Source organism: Trichomycterus rosablanca, chromosome 5 (assembly GCF_030014385.1).
Source record: "Trichomycterus rosablanca isolate fTriRos1 chromosome 5, fTriRos1.hap1, whole genome shotgun sequence".
Classification (NCBI taxonomy): Eukaryota; Metazoa; Chordata; class Actinopteri; order Siluriformes; family Trichomycteridae; genus Trichomycterus; species Trichomycterus rosablanca.
Window position 1 is genome coordinate 44,091,537 of NC_085992.1, and position 24,911 is coordinate 44,116,447.

Consider the following 24,911-nt stretch of genomic DNA (forward strand, 5'->3'; position numbering starts at 1 on the left):
CATTACACAGACTGAGACTTCTCTGGTTGGCCTGAATCTTTTCACAGTACTATGTACGGTATATGGTAAAATATTTGCAATCCTGCATTAAAAAAATGTTCTATCTGGACTGACTTACAGTTCTCTCATAAAGTTTGGCACATCATGGGGAGCCATGACCAATCTTTCCCTACAAAGACCTTTAGTGGATTTTCCTTTTATATCCAATCATGATATCCTCACCTGTTACCAATTTACCTGCTTATTGTTGAAGGATCCAAAATGATGTAACTTAAATTTTCTATTCTTTATGCCAACTTTTACAGAAATGGGGTTTGCGTCAAAACCTCATGCCATTAAATAAAAATTGAGAAGTTTTGTATATACAGTACGTCAGTACACACTGGTTGGCTAACTGTGCTTCCACAGTCACAGAATCTCATCTGTGCTTCTGTAAAGTTAATGGAAAAAAAACAACTTAACACTTTGCATGAAAGCCACTACTTCTGCACTAATTAGATAAGATAATCCTTTATTCATCCCACAGTGGTTTGTTTGTTTGTTTGTTCATTAGGATTTTAACATCATGTTTTACACTTCGGTTACATTCATGACAGGAACGGTAGTTACTCATCACACAAGGTTCATCACTTCTCAAGGTTATATTGAACACAGTCATGGACAATATACAGTAGTATCTCCAATTCACCTCACTTGCATTGGACTTGCTTGTCTTTGGACTGTGGGGGGAAACCGGAGCTCCCACAGTGGGGAAATTCACAATAATAAGTCTAATAAACACAAGTTACCTAAGATAATGGTTGCATAGAAAAAAACAAAGCAAAAATGTCATCCTAAATAATAATAATAATCTTCTTTTCTTTTCAATCAAAATGCTTTTTTTTTTTAATGTACTGTATAAAGTTTCAAGTGGATTTTTAACCTATTGTTTAAATTCCAATTAATTCAACTGTGATTACATTTAAATGCATTATTGTTTAATATTGCTGTATTAGTAACAACTCTGTAGTTAAAGACATCCATTTGAGATGAGTTTCAGACTTTCTGGTTTGGCGCCTTTATCCCCAAGATGGAATAAAGTAGTGAAACAATAATGAAAAAAAAAAACTTGCTTTAGGACTGAATTTTTGCAACACTTTGAACAAGCTAAAACAGCTAAACGGCTACTGTAAACTCCCTGAGGATTTTGTGTATTTAATGAGTTTAAAAACAATCAATCATGTTTGCACGCCACAAACCTCCACCCTCCAATCATCTCAATAAATAACAACCTTGTTCAGATTTACATCAATTTCCCCATGGCACGAAAGAGAAGCACTGCAGCATCCAAGCGGCTTCTCTCTTAAAATTACGCTTGAAATTTCACCCTGATGTTGCATCAATCAAACAACCATCATCTAAGTCATTATGACATTATGTTTGTACAACACACAGCAAGATCATAGATCAAGAACAGAGTTAAATCTAATGCTGATCTTCATGGATGGATGTAGCTAAATAGGATCCGCTTTGTTGCCAAAAGGAATCTGCTTCTTCAGCCAAGTCTTACAAAGGATCTTCTCATTCAGACTGAGTCTTAAATCTAATCTTCTCATTCAGCTTGCTCTTAAACAAACTCAGTCGCTGGTCTACGTGTGAACTAGGAAGCTTAGCCTAACTGGAACACAATATGAATGGAGCCCAAAGCAGAGAGTTAATAATCTTTCTGCTTCTTTTCAGATTTTTACCCTGAACCTGTTTTTTCGGTGCTCAGCTTTGTTTTTGTAGCTGACGTCTGCCAGGGAATGTTGTATAACTTCACAGGATGTGTTTGTTAGAAAGTAAGACAACCCTTGGCCCCCAGGCAAGGTGCAACAAGTTACAACACACGCCACTTAAATCAAAATTGATGGGTAAGATACACAAGATGGGAAAGAGGCATGCAAGTGTGTGTCTCAGCCAGAAGTGATTTACTTCTCTATATAAACATGTGAAATGTGGGAACATAGATTATACGATTTTAAATACCTGGGGTTTTGGTTTTAACTGGGTGCAGGAGTAAATTGGGGGCACGTCCCTGCTCATCACGGCACAAACAGACCTCTGTGCTCATGCATACAGTCGGAAGGTCTGTTAGATCAACAGTGGGCTACAGTGCTGATTGTCTAGGATGGCTTCATTACTAGTGAACGGGTTTTAGATGTCAATGACAAATATCTGAATTCCTTCGCTGCTCATACCAGCACCTTAATTAGACAGTAGGTGTCACTGTTGTCGCAGAGAGACTTCCAGCCCACATAAAGATCATGTAAACGTTTGAGACTTTTCAGAGGGGCTGAATATTTTTTTCAATGCACTGTATGTACACTGATCAGCCATAACATTAAAACCACCTTCTTGTTTCTACACTCACTGTCCATTTTATCGGCTCCACTTACTATATGGGAGCACTTTGTAGTTCTACAATTACTGACTGTAGTCCATCTGTTCCTCTGCATGCTTTTTAGCCTGCTTTCACCCTGTTCTTCAATGGTAAGGACCCCCACAGGACCACTACAGAGCAGGTATTATTTAGGGGGTGGATCATTCTCAGCACTGCAGTGACAATGACATGGTGGTGGTGTGTTAGTGTGTGTTGTGCTGGTATGAGTGGATCAGACACAGCAGCGCTGCTGAAGTTTTTAAATACCGTGTCCACTCACTGTCCACTCTATTAGACACTCCTACCTAGTTGGTCCACCTTGTAGATGTAAAGTCAGAGACAATTGCACATCTGTTGCTGCTGTTTGAGTTGGTCATCTTCTAGACCTATATCAGTAGTCACAGGACGCTGCGGGCTGGATGTTTTTGGTTGGTGGACTATTCTCAGTCCAGCAGTGACAGTGAGGTGTTTAAAAACTCCATCAGCATTGCTGTGTCTTATCCACTCATACCAGCACAACACACACTAACACACCACCACCATGTCAGTGTCACTGCAGTGCTGAGAATAATCCACCACTCAAATGAGTGTAGGAACAAGGAGGTGGTTTTAATGTTATGGCTGATCGGTGTATGTAAAGATAATTATGTATTCAGATACATTGACCCACCTTCAGAAAGTTCTGTAAGGCATCCTGAATGGTTGCGCTTGGAGGTTCTCCAAATAGTGTTGCAGCAATTTTCCTTTCAATCCAAGTACACTGTGCCACCTGCACACACAAGCACGTACACGCAAACACACACACACACATAATATATTTATACTTTAATAATAAAATCACATTACATCGACGGTTCATGAACATTTAAGACCAACAACTACCCCTGATCAAACAAAATCTTTTATGTATTAGCTATAAGCCCTTATACAGAAGCACACCACACACACACACACACATATCAAATAACACGACTGATAATCTAGCACCAAATAGTTTTTTTCCTTTGGTTTATTGAAAGTAAAATGACTGGAGATCAGCTGCTTACATTAGAATACTAGTCTGGAAACAAAATCTAATAAATGTACACATGTTGCAATGTTTTGTATTTTAACAGTAAACTAAAGTCTTTAATATTTTGTTGCTGCTTAGGAATAAAACCAACGCTAGCATATACCCACTGCAATAAACACTGATAAATTTCTTTTAAACAATGATTTCAGGCTACTGTAAAGCATAAAACAATATTCTGTCCTTTTTTTCTTTTTGAGTGGCTCGGTGGGTAGCACTGTTGCCTCACAGCAAGTTGGTCCTGGGTTCAATCCCCAGGTGAAGCGGTCCGTGTCCTTTCTGCATGGAGTTTGCATGTTTTACCCGCGTCTGTGTGGGTTTCCTCTGGGTGCTCCGATTTCCTTCCACAGTCCAAAGACATGCAGTCAGGTTAACTGGAGCTACAGAATTGCCTGTGACTGTGTTTGACATTAAACTTGTGAACTGATGAATCTTGTGTATCGAGTAACTACCGTTTCTGTCATGAATTTAACCAGGTGTGTAAAACATAACGTTAAAGACCTAATAAATAAATAAATACATTTTTCTTTTTGGATCATATTCAAAGCAACAAACAGATCCTGGTGCTAATGAACAGGTGACGGTGAAGAAATACAAAGTTGAGAGGATACCATCAGAACGATAAAGACATGAATAAAGTGGCTTCACTGTCACACTTACAGCGTAGCACCAGCGGCCCAGCAAATAATAACACAGCGGATCCTGAGGCCTCAGCTCGATAGCTTTATCAAGATGATCCTGAGAATGAAAGATTAAAGAGACAATTATGCTGTATTCATTATTATTTAACTCTAAACCATAACTTTTTTTTATCTCCACACCAATCGCCACATACCAGTCACACTTAAGCATTATTTCATCACCTTTTAACAATAATTCCTTCCTAATATTTCTGTGATTTGTATTAATATATCTATATTTGTTTTCATCTGACAAATAATTTATGTTCATTTTTAAATCTGACAGTTTCTTAAAAAAAGTTAAACTCACACATTAATCACAAACTAAAATTTTGTATTCAACAAAGTATCCAGACCCACTTTGCAGTAGCCACTTTGGCAGAAATCTCAGTTGCATGTGTTCTTGTATACGTCTTTATATGCTTTGCACACCTGTTAATTCCATTCTTTATTGTAGATCCTCTCATTTTGGCACTCCATTGTTGTTTTAGCTGTAGCTGTATGATTTGGGTCACTGTTGTGATGAAAGGTCAACCAAAACTGACTATTTCCACAAGGATGTAGCTGTATTTGGCAGTATACATCAGTCCCTCCATAATTTTTTTATTTTATTTATGCATTTTCTCCCATTTTCTCCCAATTTAGCATAGTCAATTTGTCCTCCGCTGCTGGAGGATCCAGTCGAGGAAGGTATATTGCTGCTCACGTCTCCTCCGAACCGCGTGCAGCCCTAAGCGGAACCCTTTTTCATCTATGCACTCGCACAGGCACCTCTCCACAGGCACCTGTCTGCCAATCAGGGTCCTTGCACAGCGTTTGAAGACACCCCCCCCCCCACATAGTCCGATCATCCCTCCCTAGCAGAACCGTGTCTGCTGTAGCAACTGCCAATTATGCACGCTAGACGGCACCCAGCCGACCGGTGGCGATGCCGAGTTTCAAACCGAGGAGTTCAGAATCTCGGCGCTGGTGTGCTAGCGAAATATCCCACTATGCCACCTGGGCGCCAGTCCCTCAATTAACTGTTAGTTTTTATGTTTCTCTGTCCCTGCTGCTAAAAAGCACCCACATAGCATGATGCTCCCACCACCATGTTTTATCTATTGGGATAGTATTAGCCAGATGACAGGATGTGAATGCTTTTTTTGCCAGATATGGTGTTTGCTGTTCTGCTCGAACACTTTAATTCATTAGACCAGAGTGGCCATATGCATTTTACTGAACTGCCACTTAATAAAGGCTTAATTTATGGAAGGCTCAGAGATGGTTGTCTGTCCAACTGGTTGTCCTATTTCAATACAGGACTGTTGAGCTTAGAGTGCAGATTGTTTTTTTTTACCTCCCTGGCCAAGAGCCTTCTTATGGAATGTCCAATTTGGCCAGAAGGCAAACTGTAGGAAGGTTTCCATTATTGAGGATTAGTAGTGTATAAGTACCCCTTCTGTTCCATTTCACCATCTTGTATTGTTTAACGTTAGTGTTTGATTACTGTTTATTGTTTTACTATTTCTGGTTTACGTGTCTCAGTGTTCATGAGTTTTTCTGTTTGTACATCTTTAGTTTCATATTGTTTCTGTTCTTGCAGGTTTTGTTTATTTAAAATAATTAACATGCTCATTTAGTCTGCTTTATTAGCCAACAACACATTGTCACAAGTAGAAAAAGGCAAGGGGTCTGAATACTTCCTGAAACCACCGTACATGGCTCTGTTACCTGAAAACTGCTTCCGCTTCTTTTAAACTTACCTTGAAAAGGTAGCCGTTCTTTATCTTATTCTGGATAGATTCATACTCTGACAAAAGTCCACACTGAATAGCATACCTAATAACACAAAAAGGCAGCGTCTTACCATAGTAGGTCTATTACTGATCAGTTAAACAAGACTAAAACAGTAGAATAGAATTATCAAATACTACCAATATGATTACTGGATAAGGATATTTTAAAAAGCTTTAAGCGACTTTTCTAAAACATCTCTAAAAGAGATCAACCTTTTTTATTCAAGCAGCAGAATAGAATAAAAAGCCTTTATTTGTCATATATACATATACAGGTGTACAGTACAACGAAATGCTTTTTTCGCATATTCCAGCTTTTTTGAAAGCTGGGGTCAGAGCACAGAGTCAGCCACTGTACAGCGCCCCTGGAGCAGAGAGGGTTAAGGGCCTCGCTCAAGGGCCCAACAGTGGCTAAATGGCACAGCTGGGATTCAAACTCTCAACCTTTCCAGTAATAACCCAAAGCTCTACCCACTAGGCTACCACTGACCCTACCTGTTGGGCTATGTTCACATGGATACAGTGGGGTCAAAAAGTATTTAGTCAGCCACTGATTGTGCAGGTTCTCCTACTTAGAAAGATGAGAGAGGTCTGTAATTTTCATCATAGGTACACTTCAACTATGAGAGACAAAATGAGAGAAAAAAATCCAGGAAATCACATTGTAGGATTTTTTAAGAATTTATTTGTAAATTATGGTGGAAAATAAGTATTTGGTCAATAAAAAAAGTTCAACTCAATACTTTGTAACATAACCTTTGTTGGCAATGACAGAGGTCAAACGTTTCCTGTAAGTCTTCACCACTTCCCTTAAAACGGATCAGTCGTCCTGTCCCCTTTGCAGAAAAACAGCCCCAAAGCATGATGTTTCCACCCCCATGCTTCACAGTAGGTATGGTGTTCTTGGGTTCTTCTTCTTCCTCCAAACACGACGAGTTGAGTTTTTACCAAAAAGTTTCATTTTGGTTTCATCTGACCACATGATATTCTCCCAATCCTCTTCTGGATCATCCATATGCTCTCTGGCAAACTTCATACGGGCCTGGACATGTACTGGCTTAAGCAGGGGGACACGCCTGGCACTGCAGGATTTGAATCCCTCTCGGCGTAGTGTGATACTGATGGTAGCCTTTGTTACTTTGGTCCCAGCTCCCTGCAGGTCATTCATCAGGTCCCTCCGTGTAGTTCTGGGATTTTTGCTCACCGTTCTCATGATCATTTTGACCCCACGGGATGAGATCTTGACCCCAAGGGAGATTATCAATGGTCTTGTATGTCTTCCATTTTCTTACAATTGCTCCCACAGTTGATTTATTCACACCAACCTGCTTGCCTATTGTAGATTCACTCTTCCCAGCCTGGTGCAGGTCTACAATTTTCTTCCTGGTGTCCTTCGACAGCTCTTTGGTCTTGGCCATGGTTGAGTTCGAAGTCTGACTGTTTGAGGCTGTGGACAGGTGTCTTTTATACAGATAACGAGGTCAAACAGGTGCCATTAATACAGGTAACGAGTGGAGGACAGAAGAGCTTCTTAAAGAATAAGTTACAGGTCTGTGAGAGCCAGAAATCTTGCTTGTTTGTTATTGACCAAATACTTATTTTCCACCATAATTTACAAATAAATTCTTTTAAAATCCTACAATGTGATTTCCTGGAGATTTTTTTTTCTCATTTTGTCTCTCATAGTTGAAGTGTACCTATGATGAAAATTACAGACCTCTCTCATCTTTCTAAGTAGGAGAACGTGCACAATCAGTGGCTGACTAAATACTTTTTGACCCCACTGTATACTCAACATCCAGCAAAATCACATGGATGTGTGTTGCTAGTGTATAACTTAAACCACACACTGAATCATATATAAAATAGTAATAAAACAACTGGTGTACCATTTTTCATGCATTTAGTACAGAATGTTTCGGACAGAGCCAGGAGTGCTTTAAGCTACCAGCGTTTGTGTCTTAATGTTGTGTTAGGATTTTAACATTATATTTCACACTCCGGTTACATTCATGACAGGAATGATTTGTTTGTTTGTTTATTAGGTTCGATCCCCAGGTGGGGCGGTCTGGAGTTTGGTTCTGTGTGGAGTTTGCATGTTCTCCCCGTGTCTGCGTGGGTTTACTCCGGGTGCTCCGGTTTCCTCCCACAGTCCAAAGACATGCAAGTGAGGTAAATTGGAGATACTAAATTGTCCATGACTGTGTTCGATATAACCTTGTGTATTGATGAGTCTTGTGTAATGAGTAACTACCGTTCCTGTCATGAATGTGACCAACGTGTAAAACATGACGTTAAAATCCTAATAAACAAACAAAACATTGTTTATTAGGATTTTAACGTCATGTTTTACACTCTTTGGTTACATTCATTACAGGAATGGTAGTTACTCATTACACAAGGTTAATCAGTTCACAAGTTTATATCAAGCAGTCATGGAAAAGTTAGTATCTTCAATTTACCTCACTTGCATGTCTTTGGACTGAGGGAGGAAACCGGAGCACCTGGAGTAAACCCATGGGGAGAACATGCAAACTACACACAGAAAGGACCAAGACCGCCCCACCTGGGGATCGAACCCAGGAACTTCTTGCTGTGAGACGACAGTGCTACCCACTTAGCCACTGTGCTGCCCTGACAGGACAGGTAGTTACAGGTTACACATGGGCAATTTTATATCTCCAGTTCACCTAACCAACACGTCTTTGGACTGAAAACTGGAGCTCCTGGAGGAAACCCACACAGACATGAAGAGACAATGCTGTACACAAAAAGGACTCGACCACTCCACCTGGGAATTGAACACATTACTACCCACCTAGCCACTGTATACTGAATATAAGAAGTGAAAACAATACTGTCTTTAATAGCAACAAGATGCATAATGTCCAAAAATAAAAATAACAGTGTTTTCATTTTAACCTATTATTTTGGATATTGATGTAGGGAAAACAGATTTTCAGAGCTGGTTTAGAACATTTTGGATAGGAGCTGACAGCCACATATGCCTCTCAGTCGTTCACTGATATAAATCAATATGGCTACGTCTCTGACTGGTTCGAAATCAGTGCTTTCAAAAGTTCAAACCCAATTGCCTAGGACCTGTCTATAATTTTTTTTCTCATTGAAACTGGCAACAGTGCATTTTTGACAAATCACAACATTTTCCATGTGAACTCAGCCTTATACCAGACACTTACTACTCATATTGGGTTGCAAAAGTCACATGGTAGGGCAAGGAATGAAAGATTTTTAGAACATAGTGTTGTTTAGTCATGATTAAACATTTAAGCATTTTAGTTCATGGCTGACTTTGTAAGTACAATGAAAACTGGCTGTGGTAGCTCAGATGAGTAATAAGAATGTTGCTGGTTCATGCCCCACCACTGTTGGGCCCTTAAGCAAGGCCAATTAAACCTTAATTGCTTGCACTGGTTAAGTAATGAAAAAAAAAAGTAGTCGCTTTGGATAAAAGCATCGGCTAAATGCTGTAAATGTAAATGCATTTACATTTTCGGCATTTAGCAGACACTCTTATCCAGAGTGACTTACAGAAGTGCTTCCACAGTAAACATTACCTTACTCTAGTTTAAGTAAAACAACAGTCCAAGAACACAAATCTGCTGAAATCCTGTTAGAACATTTATTATAATTTTTTTTAGAAATAAGAAATGAATAAGCGTTAGTAAGGACATGTTAGTTTTCAGCTTAAGTGCTAAATAAAAAGTGGGGTTTTAATTGTCTTTTGAAGACATTGAGAGACTCAGATGTTCGTACAGACAGAGGAAGTTCGTTCCACCACTTGGGTGCTAGAACAGAGAAGAGCCTTGATGCTCGTCTTCCTCGAGTTCTGGGTGGAGGATCAAGTCGAGTGAGACTAGTGGCTCGGAGGTTGCGTCGTACAGAGCGGGGTGTGATGAGTTCTCTAAGAGTTCTCTAACAAGGAATATACCGTTGGGGTATTTATAGACTTAAAAAAAGCATTTGACACCATTGATCATGACTTACTAATGAACAAAATGGAAAGATATGGTTTTAGAGGAGTAGCATACTCATGGCTCAAGAGTTACCTAGATGATCGATATCAATATGTACAAATAAATAACATCAATAAATTATGTTGGAAGCAGCACATAAATAATGTGAAAACAAAAATATCTAAAACTATTGCAATATTGTATAAAACTAAAGATATTTTGAATAAAAATTCACTCTATATATTGTACTGTTCTTTCATAGTTCCATATATGACTTACTATGTGGAAGTATGGGGAAACACATACAAAGCTTTACATAGAAAGCTTTAAGAATTATAAATCCATCAGATTATTATGAACCAATCAACAAACTATTTATCAAATTGCATGTTTTAAAATTCAGTGATCTAGTCAACCTTAATACTTCACAGATAATGCACAAAGCACAAAATAATTAACTTCCCAACTGTATTCAGAGGTTATTTGAAATCAAAAAGAGCAAATATGGACTTAGGGGAACAGGCATGATTAAAAAAAAAAACAAGAGCAAGAACAAATATAAAAGATAGATGTATATCTGCCAAAGAGGTACAGTTGTGGAATAGCTTTGATAAGAATTTAAGAATGTGTCGCTCACTCTGCAAATAAAAAAAAATGTTTAAAAAAGGTGGTTAGCACTTAAAAAACTGAAGAATGATCATGTATGAAATGTTTTGAAACTTTGACTTTTTTCTTTCCTCTGACTACACCTTTTCTGTCAGTATTTTTGTTTATTTATTTATACACACACAACATGGATGTATACATTTTGAAACATTGAAAAAAAAAATCTAAACTAAAAAAACTAAGATAGTTTGGGGCTGGTCCATTCTTGGCTTTGTAGGTGAGCATCAGTGTTTTAAACTGAATGCGGGCAGCTACAGGAAGCCAGTAAAAAGAACACAGCAGTGGGGTGATGTGGCAGATTAAAACACTCCAACTTTACAACCATACAGCTGTGTGTATAAAACCTAAACAAAATACAATTTCACTTGTAAGATTGACCAAGGAATTATTTTCTATCAAATTTTATTTGCACTTAAACTCCCACAAATCTTATTTAATTTTGTAGATAAAATTTTACAAGCAAAAACCTGGTGTGGCCTCTCCTTTTATAACAGCTAAGGTGTAGTTAGGTAAGACACTGCTGGTTAATATCATTTTTCTGGGCAGCACTATTGCACAGTAGAGGATGGTGCAGCACCGCTTCAGGTACCCAGGTTAGATTTCTGCCTCAGACTGATATCATTCTGTATAATTAGTTGGGGGCTTGATAGAGTCTGTATGTTGAGAGACAGGAGTCAGTTGTTTTGAATGTGTATGTGCATGAACAAGCTTGAGCACTGTGTTATGAGAGGGAGGTATGACACGATCAAAGCTTCTCTATCAGAGCAATGTTAATCCTGCTGGTAGTCCCACTCAAACATTACATTCTGATTACAAACACTTTTAAACACAGGCTTAAAGGAGTCAAAACATCAGGGGACTTTTAAAGTATCATTTGCAGCAAGAGTGAGGGCGACATTGGGGACTGAGTCTATAAATACTGTATTGGGGTGTTTATGTGTACATTGTGTCCGCTCATGAATTTGGTGGTAAAGGGTAAGTCAGGGCACTGGAGATCAGATTTCTGCTCGGAAAGGTTTTAAGCCTTTTGTTGGCACACACTACACTGGTAGAAATCTCTTTGGTTAAGGTCTCATCCCTCCTTCCCTCACACACTGAGCTAATCAAATGGCTCTAATCAGACATATCTAATCATAAGGCTGCTCACAAAAGGACTTGTGTTCAGTGGATAAACACCCCACCTCAGAGCAGTCCCTCTAGTTGTGGGGTCTCAAGTTGGTTTATGGTGAGCTTGTTCGATTTGCATAACATGGCTGATGTCTTGATTTGTACTGAGCTTTGAAGATTGCACTCATAAAAAGAAATTCACGCTGCATAAACTTGCTAAGGGTAATTTTGTTTTCACTTTTTTCACTTGGTGGTCGATGATGTGCTCATCCTGAACAAGAGTACATAGTTTACATGTTCTGGCAATGCCTAATGGGATGTGTGCTGACCCAAAGGTGTCTGAGCCAATAGCAACACATCTTCCGACTGTGTGAATGAATCACAGGTTTGGCACAGCTCTCTGAATCAGGGATCTGGGGTTTCCCTTTACAGCAGCTCATTACCTCAGAATGCTTTAAACGAATGTCATCTCTGATCTTATTCATGAGAAATGTTAGAGATATCTGTGGTTTCCAAGAATTGTCATATTAATTATGATCATATTAATAAATCTTATTAATTATATTTTACATGTTTGAACAAATAAAGGTAAGTAATAATTAGTAACTACTAGCTTTGTACAGGTAACTTATTTTATTATATAAAAACTGTATGCGGAATAGCTTTGAATTAAATTTTGTATCCAAATGTTGTGTTTGTGTGTTAGTACACCAATCTTGTTTGAACAGTTATTATTTTTAAAGCTATATGCTTTTTTAATATTCAACCATAACAGCATTACTAGTTTCAGCTTTGTAATTTATTTTACACTGTGGCCCTGGACTTTATTTGCCCCCTCCGATACGAGTGCAGTCGCACGAGGCAGGGTTCATTTAGAGATCAATATTGTGCGCGGAGAGTCAAGAACCAATCTCCATCATCCCAGTTTCTGTGTCGTCACCATCGATTAACCAGCAGAGGTTGTAACTGCAGCTGTTATAAGGAATCACTGTCTGTGTAGGTGCCCAGGCAGCCCTTAACAGAGCTGAGATTTTAACTTGCTTTACCATAGCACCACCTGTGTGCCTTTCCCAAAATAAGTAAAATAAGTCAGTAATATGACTATGCAATTTAATGGTACATTATAGCAGTCTTGAATAATTTAATAAAAGACTTAGGCTGCGTCCGAAATTGCATACTTAAACAGTATGTACTAAATTTGAGGCAGTGCGCACTGCTCGGCTGGTAATGCCTAGTTCACACTACACAATTTTTGCCCTGATTTGCCGACTCTGGAGCAACTCGGTGTTTGCTCGGCGATCGAAACTCGGCTCTCAATCGCTATGTGTGAACTACTCAACAACTCGATCCGAGCGGACCAAAGAGAGATATCTAGCTTGTCAAATATCTGGATCTGAGTCACCCAGCTGGCAATGAGTGCTATGTCGAACAGCCAACAAGAACGCAAGATACAGTGTGAGGGGAAACACAGGGGAGGAGTTGTAACAAGGTGGGACGGGCATAATAATCAGAATACATCGGTACACACACAAGTTTTACAGTATTTCTGACCTGATCATTCTCTACAAAACATAACACCAGTGTTGCATTGCAAAAAATATTTATTAACCTCCAACTCACTACAGAACAATCCATGCTGTTCACGTAGCCAAATCCACTCAGATTCATTTATTTTGTTCTTCGATTTTACACTGCTCATCAGCGCACAAACTTTGATTGCTCGCTTCTTGTTGACGTGCATTTTTGGATTTGGTATCATTAAACCTTTCTGCACTTCTCGCCTGTGTTTTCGTGACAAAACGTAGTTTGGGAGACCAGAGAAGCTCGTCTGTGATTCCAGATGGTGATAGATGGTGTAGTGTGAAACCCTCTATCGCCGTTCAGTCGTGTAGTGTGAAAGCCACACCGACTTCAAAGACTCCCGATTACAAGAGATCCAGTCGTGTAGTGTGAACTTGGAAAGTCGTGTAGTGTGAACTTGGCATAAAGCAGTACGCTCTGTCAGTACGCAAGTGTGCGGTATGCACGCAACCTTGGACGTACTACGTCCGCCATCTTACTAACATTACGTGATGCATGACGTCAAATCGTTATAACAATTTTAAAATTAGACAAAATTAATCCTGTCGTTTTTCACAAAGCTACTCATAACATTATTCAGGGTTGTACTTAATCATAACATTTTAAATTTTTGTCTTACTTACACGTTAACAGCCGACTCTCCACTGTCTGCCATCTTTCAGCTACAGTTGAATTATGGGATAGATTATCGGACCAAAGTGTGCTGTGTTTGCATACTGCCCATGCAGTAGGTCATTCCGGTACTTTTTGCGCACTGTTTCATAAATATTAATAAATGTTTAATAAATACTCTCATGTACTGCTTTTGCGTACTGTTCAGTATGGAAGTATGCGATTCGGACGCAGCTTCTGACAATTTATTGTGAAAATTGAGTCTTTTTGTCATTAGTTGTACCACATAAATTGTCACAACATCAGTTTAAACACTCAACCTTCATACATGTTGGGCTGATTTATAAAAACCAAGGAAGGTAACTGTATAAAATCAGAAAATCACTGAACTAAAGAACTTCTTGGAGATGTGATAAATGCCTGTTTTGTTAAAAAATACTTTAAACTAAGTTTTACATATACAGTGTATCACAAAAGTGAGTACACCCCTCACATTTCTGCAGATATTTAAGTATATCTTTTCATTTGACAACACTAACAAAATGACACTTTGACACAATGAAAAGTAGTCTGTGTGCAGCTTATATAACAGTGTAAATTTATTCTTCCCTCAAAATAACTCAATATACAGCCATTAATGTCTAAACCACCGGCAACAAAAGTGAGTACACCCCTTAGTGAAAGTTCCTGAAGTGTCAATATTTTGTGTGGCCACCATTATTTCCCAGAACTGCCTTAACTCTCCTGGGCATGGAGTTTACCAGAGCTTCACAGGTTGCCACTGGAATGCTTTTCCACTCCTCCATGACGACATCACGGAGCTGGCGGATATTCGAGACTTTGCGCTCCTCCACCTTCCGCTTGAGGATGCCCCAAAGATGTTCTATTGGGTTTAGGTCTGGAGACATGCTTGGCCAGTCCATCACCTTTACCCTCAGCCTCTTCAATAAAGCAGTGGTCGTCTTAGAGGTGTGTTTGGGGTCATTATCATGCTGGAACACTGCCCTGCGACCCAGTTTCCGGAGGGAGGGGATCATGCTCTGCTTCAGTATTTCACAGTACATATTGGAGTTCATGTGTCCCTCAATGAAATGTAACTCCCCAACACCTGCTGCACTCATGCAGCCCCAGACCATGGCATTCCCACCACCATGCTTGACTGTAGGCATGACACACTTATCTTTGTACTTCTCACTTGATTGCCACCACACATGCTTGAGACCATCTGAACCAAACAAATTAATCTTGGTCTCATCAGACCATAGGACATGGTTCCAGTAATCCATGTCCTTTGTTGACATGTCTTCAGCAAACTGTTTGCGGGCTTTCTTGTGTAGAGACTTCAGAAGAGGCTTCATTCTGGGGTGACAGCCATGCAGACCAATTTGATGTAGTGTGCGGCGTATGGTCTGAGCACTGACAGGCTGACCCCCCACCTTTTCAATCTCTGCAGCAATGCTGACAGCACTCCTGCGCCTATCTTTCAAAGACAGCAGTTGGATGTGACGCTGAGCACGTGCACTCAGCTTCTTTGGACGACCAACACGAGGTCTGTTCTGAGTGGACCCTGCTCTTTTAAAACGCTGGATGATCTTGGCCACTGTGCTGCAGCTCAGTTTCAGGGTGTTGGCAATCTTCTTGTAGCCTTGGCCATCATGTAGCGCAACAATTCGTCTTTTAAGATCCTCAGAGAGTTCTTTGCCATGAGGTGCCATGTTGGAACTTTCAGTGACCAGTATGAGAGAGTGTGAGAGCTGTACTACTAAATTGAACACACCTGCTCCCTATGCACACCTAAGACCTAGTAACACTAACAAATCACATGACATTTTGGAGGGAAAATGACAAGCAGTGCTCAATTTGGACATTTAGGTGTGTAGTCTCTTAGGGGTGTACTCACTTTTGTTGCCGGTGGTTTAGACATTAATGGCTGTATATTGAGTTATTTTTAGGGAAGAATAAATTTACACTGTTATATAAGCTGCACACAGACTACTTTTCATTGTGTCAAAGTGTCATTTTGTCAGTGTTGTCCCATGAAAAGATATACTTAAATATCTGCAGAAATGTGAGGGGTGTACTCACTTTTGTGATACACTGTATGCTGCCCCCCCCCCCCCCCAAAAAAAAACCTTCACAAATGAGATGTTTCATTATAAACGATATAGCCATTAGATAAAACATGTCATGCAACAAGTACCAACTACAGTGAAGGTTTATTTAATAATCTGCAAGTAAAAACTTGTGGAACCACAAATCGTTCTGAGACAGGTTTGACACAATGAGCTCCTAGAGTAATAAGGAAATTAAGACAAAACCTAAAAGCAATAGTTACAAATAAATCTAAAGAAGCTTGACATGAATCCTTTAAAATGATGAAGGATTGGGTGCTCGGGGGGCGCAGTGCTGTAATACGCAAGCCCACCAACGTGGAGAACTTAATGTCTCAACTTTCAATCTCAGCAGTACTATCGAGCTGCTTTGCTGTCTGGTCAAGGCACCTGCATGTGTAGTGGATGATTTACAAAGAATAAAAGAAGGGTTTTTTGAGGAATCCTCATAACATTGGGAAAAGGAAAATTATTTGTCAAGAAAAAATAATTAAATTGATTTAAAATGTTAATAATTGTTTATAAACATGGAGGTCTTAAAGCTTTGGTTCTTAGTACAGCTGTAAAAACATAATGTTATTACTTTGTTGTGTTCAAATACACAACAGTCCAATGCCTTTGTCTAGCATCTTAGTTGTACAATTGTAATTTTGTTATTCTACTATTGTACAAATGCATTTTCCCTTTTCTTCCAATTTTTTTAGCGCGTCCAATTTTTACCCAATTGCGTCATGCTTCCTTTTTACTGGTGCTGACCCCCACCCCGATTGAGGAGAGCGAACTGACACACGCCGCCCTCCAACACGTGAGCAGAAGCCGACTGCATCTTTTCACCTGCACGAGTTCTCATGCCGATCAGCCTTGTACATGGAGAGCCACACCCTGATCAGCATTATTCCTCTACTCTGTGCATCAGCCAGCAGAGACCGTAACTGCACCTACCTGGATGAACAACAGCCAAACGTTGTTCATATAGCCGCCCAGCCCAGCTGGATGGCAGAGCTGTTCAATCTACATTTATACTTGCAGCATTTAGCAGACGCTTTTTTATTCAAACAATTACGACTGAATGCAGTCCAGTACCTTAACTGCTGGGTTGCCACTGCCCTAAATATTGCTTAAATAAATACTTTCAGTAATCAGGCCTGGTTGTGTCTATTCTAATTACATCATACATTCAACTAAATGTTTTTTCATTACCACTGAAACAACTGTGTAAAGACAAACATGCAAAGAGCACAAAAAGTCTATTGGATGAAAATTATAGGAGAAAATTCATTTAGAAAAATCTTCTCTGTGCAATAAAATCTACCTTGGACATGTTTATATTTCATTTGAGAAACCTAATAGTGTACAATAATGATGCCAGTGATGAGGAGACTACACATGGCTGTATTCGTATTCATTTCTCATATGCACTGTTATTACAACTTTTCTGCAGGTTTATAATCCCCAATATGTCCATCATTAGGGTGTCAGTTTCTTCCATAGCCTCTTAATCTTTATGTTTACTGGGAAATATTGCTTTCAATTGTTCAACAGTGAAACTCGAGATATGCAATGACTTAATGTGACCCAAACGTTCACAGTCTCAATTCATAAATTTGGTGTGCTGTGAATGCTCATGTCAAGACATGAGTGGAATTTGAGATAAAGAATGAAACATTCAGGGCTCTGCAGATACAGATACCAGTCTCTTGTTCTATTGTATTATAGAATGACACAGAGCGAGATGTTAGGGAAAAGAAGTGATGAGAGAGAAATAGAGATAGAACAAGTAAGTGAAAGAGAAAGTAACAAATAATGTTCATGGGAATTCTCCAGTGCCAAGTAACACATAATTCTACCAGCCTCAAAGGTATAATTTAGATAAATGAAAGCCTATTGACCTCATTTAACCTAATAAACTTAATACTGTGTAGAGATCATCTGTAAATACAGGGAATAATGTTTGATGCTTTGTTGTACTTACTGAAAGAAGTTATTATGCATTTTATGAAACTACCATGTACTAAAGCTTACGCCATGTTGCTAGTTTAAGTTTATAGGGCATCATATAACTCTAACCTCACCATTTCTGAGCCAAATCCATGGTAACACACAATGGATACCTTGGCGCTCAATTTATATGCATTTAAAAAAGGATTGTACAAGTGTTAAGTCTTTTGCAAACTTAGTTGCAATTGAAATGACATACACTGTTACTATAGTTACAATAGCAGCAATATTTTTTACACAACACTCTGAAGACCCCAAACTTTTGCAAAGTTACTGTTTAATTACTGTTAAGGGTCTCTTTTATCGTCCTTTGTTTAAGGTGCTTAGGCACTGAGAAAGCTGCAAATAGACACATGGTATTGTCTTGCTGAAATAACCATGGATTTGCCATGAAAAAAATGGTGCCTGGATTACAGACTTGTGTCCAGATGAACTGATTCAACTTTGTGGATTTGTGTACCTAGATTATTGAGCATACATCAAGAAATTGCCTGGATGACCTTCTGCTGTATGAAAGTGATGCAGCTAATGTACAGGGATGCAGCTAATAAGAAGAAAATGAATGAAGCAGAGTGAATGTTGGAGGAAACAATATCTAATCTTAACCCAACACACACACAAACACCATTTAGACATGTGAGTGGTGAATCCTTTTTACTACAGTCAAAATCAATATAATTTACTGTATAAATTGTGATTTTTATAAGAGATAAGAGACATGACTTTGAACACTTACCACTGATGACTTTCAGCACACGTGGGATACAATAAAACAGCTTGTTCTCCAACTTGCTTTCCTAAAAAAAAGTAATTATATTTATATAGTATTTATATAGTAATTATAAATAATGTGTATATATACAGTATATATACACATACACACACAGAATATATATAAATTAGGGTTCTTCAAAAAGTTCTTAATAAACTTTATTTATTACATGACTTTTCTACATAATAATCTTCTGATGCATTTTTTCCAGCATCGTACCAACTCTTTAAAGTCATCAGCCAAAAATGTTTTTGGCTGACCTCTGCTTTCGCATCATCATCACATGAAAATCTTCTTTTCCTTAAAGTATCTTAGCTCAAAGATACTTTAAGGAAAAGAAAAAGACTCTCTCAGTCTCTCAGACATGATCAATTACTACTTCATTACTGCTGGGTTTAATTAAACAAGTGGGTATAACCACACAAATAGGTTTACTGGCTAAACTAAAAGTAGTTTGTTTAATTAGTACTTTGTTTGATGCTATTTATTTCAACATTAATGCAACACACTTATAAACTGAAAGATTTCTACACTGAATACCAAAAATACATTCAGTAGGCTGTGTGATTATATTGGACCTCTTCATATTACATAAACTTTGTGTACAATTTTGATAACAGTAACATGCAATTAAAAGACATCCTGTGTACTTTTTGTATATCACAAAATACACAGGGTCTTCACAAATGATTTCGTTCCTTAAAAAAGTATTTAGTACACTTCCCCTTTTACCTCATCTGGATTGTCAGACATAACCCAAAAAACACCAAATAAGCCAGGTCTTCTCAGAATTATAAGTGACATTGTGGACAAGCAAGCAAAAGAAGACAGAACAAAAAAAGCCTAAATTTCCAGAGTTCCTTAAAGGCTTTATAGAATGTAAATATGCTTTTACCATTTTCAGCACATTTCTTCTTTTCTTGCACGTCTTCAGCTACATCGTGAGCATCAGCGTAGGCTCTGCTTAGCCGCCACAGGTACTGACAGTTCTGATCAAACTGTTTAAAAATAAAAGAATATCTAAGTAAGTAAGTAATCTTTAAGACCCCTAAAACGAAGAGAGTACTGAAGAGACATGAGTACAATATGTATATACACCGATCAGCCATAACAATAAAACCACCTCCTTGTTTCTACACTCACTGTCCATTTTATCGGCTTCACCTACCATACAGAAGCACTTTGTAGTTCTACAATTACTGACTGTAGTCCATCTGTTTATCTGCATGTTTTGTTAGCCCCCTTTCATGCTGTTCTTCAATGGTCAGGACCACCAAAGAGTAGGTATTATTTAGGTGGTGGATCATTCTCAGCACTGCAGTGACACTGACATGGTGGTGGTGTGTTAGTGTGTGTTGTGCTGGTATGAGTGGATAAGACACAGCAATGCTGATGGAGTTTTTAAACACCTCACTGTCACTGCTGGACTGAGAATAGTCCACCAACCAAAAATATATCCAGCCAACAGCGCCCCATGGGCAGCGTCCTGTGACCACTGATGAAGGTCTAGAAGATGACCAACTCAAGCAGCAGCAATAGATGAGCAATCGTCTCTAACTTTACATCTACAAGGTGGACCAACTAGGTAGGTGTGTTTAATAGAGTGGACAGTGAGTGGACACGGTATTTAAAAACTCCAGCAGTGCTGCTGTGTCTGATCCACTCATACCAGCACAACACACACTAACACACTAACACACCACCACCATGTCAGTGTCACTGCAGTGCTGAGAATGATCCACCACCTAAATAATAACTACTCTGCAGTGGTCCTGTGAGGGTCCTGACCATTGAAGAACAGAGTGAAAGCAGGCTAAAACAGTATATAGAGAAACAGATAGACTACAGTCAGTAATTGTAGAACTACAAAGTGCTTCTATATGGTAAGTGGAGCTGATAAAATGGACAATGAGTGTAGAAACAAGGGGGTGGTTTGAATGTTATGGCTGATCAGTGTATACTGTTATATACATATATAAGTGAGGTGATATCTTTACATACAGACAAAAGATTCATCGTAAACATAATACCTGTGGAGTTTCATTTTAAAATCAAATGCAAACAATTAAAAAAATCTGAGTGTTGGTAAAATTCACCTCCTCCTTTTTCTCCAGCAAAGCAGTGAGACCCTCCTTCTTCTCAGCTCCATTATGTTTATGTAGCTCATCAGCTCTCTTTAACAGGACAGCAAGTTCATCCACCGGTTCTTCAACTTTGCGACCTTCATCACTGTCACCCTCGTCCTCAGAGTCGGTCAGTGCTGTGATATACCTAAAACATGAGCAGAAACCAATCGTAAACATGGGAACTAATTTTGTGATTCAGATCATTTATGCTGGAGGACAAAACAGGGTGATAAGTGCATACCAATGTTCATACCAATTTGAGCTGCAGTGCTTAATAGAATTATGTCTATACTATGGGTGTGTTCGGAAACCTAGGGAGCTCTCTACGTAGACAGCATTTTACGTGAACCTACGTGAAGAAGGAGGCTGTTCGAAATCCTAGATGCCTTAATATCCTCACTAGTAAGGCATCTTAAAATTTCAACGCTATTTTGACTCAAGATCGAGTGAGCATCCGATGCTGCCATAGTGGTGAAGGCAATCCCAGCATTCAGTGCGGCACAACTTTTCTCACAGAAAAATAACAAACATGGCGGACAGTGCGGAGAAACATAAATAAATGATTATTGATTTTTAATTTGTATAAACTTGCACAAATTTCATTTATTTGCAAATTGTCATCGAATTTAACCGTTTTCAGTACACAGAGGAAGATGTTAGTTGACATGCTAGCGCGTTGTGCCATCTCATCCCATTGGTTTGAATGGCATGATGTTAACTGTGTTAGCTTAGTAAGTGAAAACTGATGGAATCGCTGTCTACGTAGTGCGTTCGTATAACCTGACTTATAAGTCAATGACTTATTAGAATTCTCTCTACTTTGGCAGCTGCCTATGTAGACAGTTAGACAGCAAGGCAGCTCACTAGGTGCTCACTTCAAACACACCCTATAGCTGTACCTTGTAATCAATTTCAATTTCTTTCTCGCCAAACTGGTTGGATGCCATTTTTTGAACATGCACATTAAACCTACATTTATTTCAAACACATAAAAAAAAACATATTTTAATATTTTTTTAAACATTCGTTTAAAAATTGTAAATAAAACTACAATTAAATTATTGTGCAAATTATTTTGTGCTTTAACAGTTATTAACATAAAATATAAACAAAATGCTACAATAAAATATAGAGCAATTTGTATTTACCAGAGCAAAAAAACCATGTTGCTTTAGTTGTTTTTGTTTTAAATGAAATCACCTATAACAGCACCATTGATTGTGGAAAAAAAGTTACAATTCAAATCGTTCCCCTAATTTTGCCAGTCTTTGTTGCTTTTATAGCTTCTTCACACATTGCTGAGAGTTGAAATTAATGTTATGACCAATACATAAACTGTTTTAATGTGTTAACACCTTAAGAAGTGGTGCTTTTTTATATATACATTTTCTCCCCTTTTTCTCCCAACTTTTAGAGCGTCCAATTGCCTGATTGCGTCATGCTTCCTCTCCACTAATGCCAGCCCTGGGTCTGATTTGAGAAATACAAAGCTAAAACACCCTCCGACACGTGGGCAGCAGCTGTATGCATCTTTTCACCTACACTAGACGAGATCAGCTGCAAATCAGCTCCGTGTACGGAGAGATACACCCTGATCTGCACTCTTTTCCCCGCCTTTATGCAGGCGCCATCAATCAGCCAGCAGAGGTTGTAGTTGCATCAGTTATGAGAGAGATCCTATCCGGCTCAATACCCCACCCCTATTTAAACAACAGGCCAATCGTTGTTCGGGTGGCTGCTCAGCCCAGCCGGCAGGCAGAGCTGAGACTCAATACGATGTATTAGAGATCCCAGCTCTGGTGTGCTAGTGTGTGTTTTTACCGCTGTGCCACCTGAGCGGCTTTAAGAAGTGGTGCTTGATGTTGCTATTAACTACTAATCCCAAAATATTGGGATTACTGGCAGTCAGTAAGTGGGCTGGATTGAATGTCTTTGACATTAAAGCGTTTAACTATGGTCTGGTGTCAAGTCAGCTAAGCTTGCAAAAATGACTAAGATGTATGGACAAACTACTAGTCAAAAAATGTTGTGTAACTAAAGTTGTAGAGTTTGTCCAATTAGCAAAACCCGAATTTATCTCAAATTGCCATTTAGCCATTAATTAAATCCAATGTTGCAGCTAAATGGTTAGTGATGCTACTGCTTATGTAGATCATATGATAGTGATATGATTTTTTTTTACTTATTTAAAATGATGACAGTTTGTGCATTGAAGTGAAACAATTTGGTTTGGCTAAATTAATTAAGACTCGGCCGCTCAGGTGGCGTAGCGGTAAAAACACATGCTGGAACCAGAGCTGGGATCTCGAATACATCGTATCGAGTCTCAGCTCTGCCTGCCTCGGCTGAGCAGCCACATGAACAACTATTGGCCTGTTGTTCAGATAGGGGTGGGACTAAGCCGGATAGAGTCTCTCTCATAACTAAAGCAATTACGACCTCTGCTGGCTGATTGATGGCGCCTGCACAGAGACGGGAAAAGAGTGCTGTCAGGGTGTGTCTCTCCGTACACAGTGCTGAGCTGCACTGCACTCGTCAAAGTGTAGATGACAAGATGCATATGGCTGCTGCCCACGTGTCGGAGGGGGCGTGGGTTAGCTTCGTTCCTCTCATACAGAGCGGGGATCAGCATTGGTGGAGAGGAAGCATGACGCAATCGGGCAATTGGACTCTCTAAAAGAGAGAAAAAGAGAGAAAATGCATACAGAAAATAATTTTTTTTTTTTAATTAAGACTGTTTAAGGTCAGTCTTTATTTGTCCATAAAACCATTTATGAGAAACAGGCAAAAATTGACAAATGGTCACTTTGCCTGTATAATGCAGGGAAGAACACAACTCTCATAATTCAATGTTGTGACATAAAATAGTAGATGCTGTGATTAATTATTGAAAAGTCTGTGTTGGTAATAGAGCTTCTCTGCTTGATATATACACACCGATATTACTGGCCAATATATGCTGGCTTTTACTCATAATGTCCAAAAAAAGTCATTTTTATTAAAAAAATCTTAATGTTCAGACATTACAAAGCTTTATCTGTTATTAAAAATAACCAAACATGATTGTTTCCCTTTCTGCTCTTACTTGTCACTCATTTTATGTTCTATCAAGAAACGCTGCTAGGTTTTTTCCCCTTCAGCTTCATACATGTCACTCATCCCTTATGTTCCTTCAGGTTTGTCGGTCTGAAACCCTGCTAGGTTTAATTTTATGTGGTTTTTTTTAGAACCTTTTGGAAGGGAAGGAACTCCATTTGGACAAGAATCAGAGAACCAGCAATCAAACTCCATTTATTTTCTTAGAAAGACTCTGCAGATGAAGCCAAGAGGCAGATCAGTGTTTATGTACAGTGTACATGCTAAATATCCACAAGCCTTATTTAGATAGGGAAGTACGGCAGTTGTTTTAGGTGCCAAATGTTTTTTAAGCATTGAACATTGAGCAAGATCATTGCAAAACTTGTCTGTTTTTGTCACGCGCTGGTGCAAGCACGCAAACCTGCTTTCAATTTTACAGCCTTAAAAAAAGCCAATTTAAGTTACTTTAACTGTGCCCAAGTTCAAACTAGTTCAAATCAGAGGATAGAGATGTGTAAAAAGCAGCATTAATAACAGGCTCAGGTACAAATGAAAGACTAAAGGCAGGAAAAGTGAAAACATGAAAGGGATCCACTGGCGCATTGGCAGGGGCAACATTTACATCATTTGTGGTTCTATAAGAATGTGTTGGAGCGAGCTGTTCAAACACGGACATATATAACATACATGCTAAAGACTTGATTGATAAAAAAATGAATGAATGAATGAATGAATTAATTAATAAATAAATGCTACAATCTGATGAAGTCTCCTGATCAATGGTTAATGCTAGATGGACATGGATGTGTCATTTAGCCTGTTAACACAACATTACTAACCCTAGTGTACTGTTGACACAAACTTTACTGTCTTGTTCTTTGGGGTCTCAAAGACCTCAGTGTTGTGTGGGAAAAATAAATTACAATACGTTCAAAATGAAGAGTTAGACCAGGGT

The 24,911-nt window shown here is 38.9% G+C and overlaps 1 protein-coding gene across 5 annotated transcripts in view; it reads right to left on the reverse strand.

The window, feature by feature from the left end:
* The window catches only part of LOC134315183 (regulator of microtubule dynamics protein 2), a 65,415-nt gene that overhangs the window by 11,626 nt on the left and 28,878 nt on the right, over window positions 1-24,911 (reverse strand). For all 5 annotated transcript variants that reach the window (XM_062996209.1, XM_062996208.1, XM_062996207.1 and 2 more), the window contains 6 exons: window positions 20,849-21,023; window positions 19,648-19,750; window positions 18,717-18,777; window positions 5,896-5,971; window positions 4,131-4,208; window positions 3,072-3,170 (listed from right to left, as the gene is read on the reverse strand). In XM_062996209.1, the coding sequence (XP_062852279.1) occupies window positions 3,072-3,170; window positions 4,131-4,208; window positions 5,896-5,971; window positions 18,717-18,777; window positions 19,648-19,750; window positions 20,849-21,023 (592 nt within the window). The remainder of the gene's footprint in view (window positions 1-3,071; window positions 3,171-4,130; window positions 4,209-5,895; window positions 5,972-18,716; window positions 18,778-19,647; window positions 19,751-20,848; window positions 21,024-24,911) is intronic.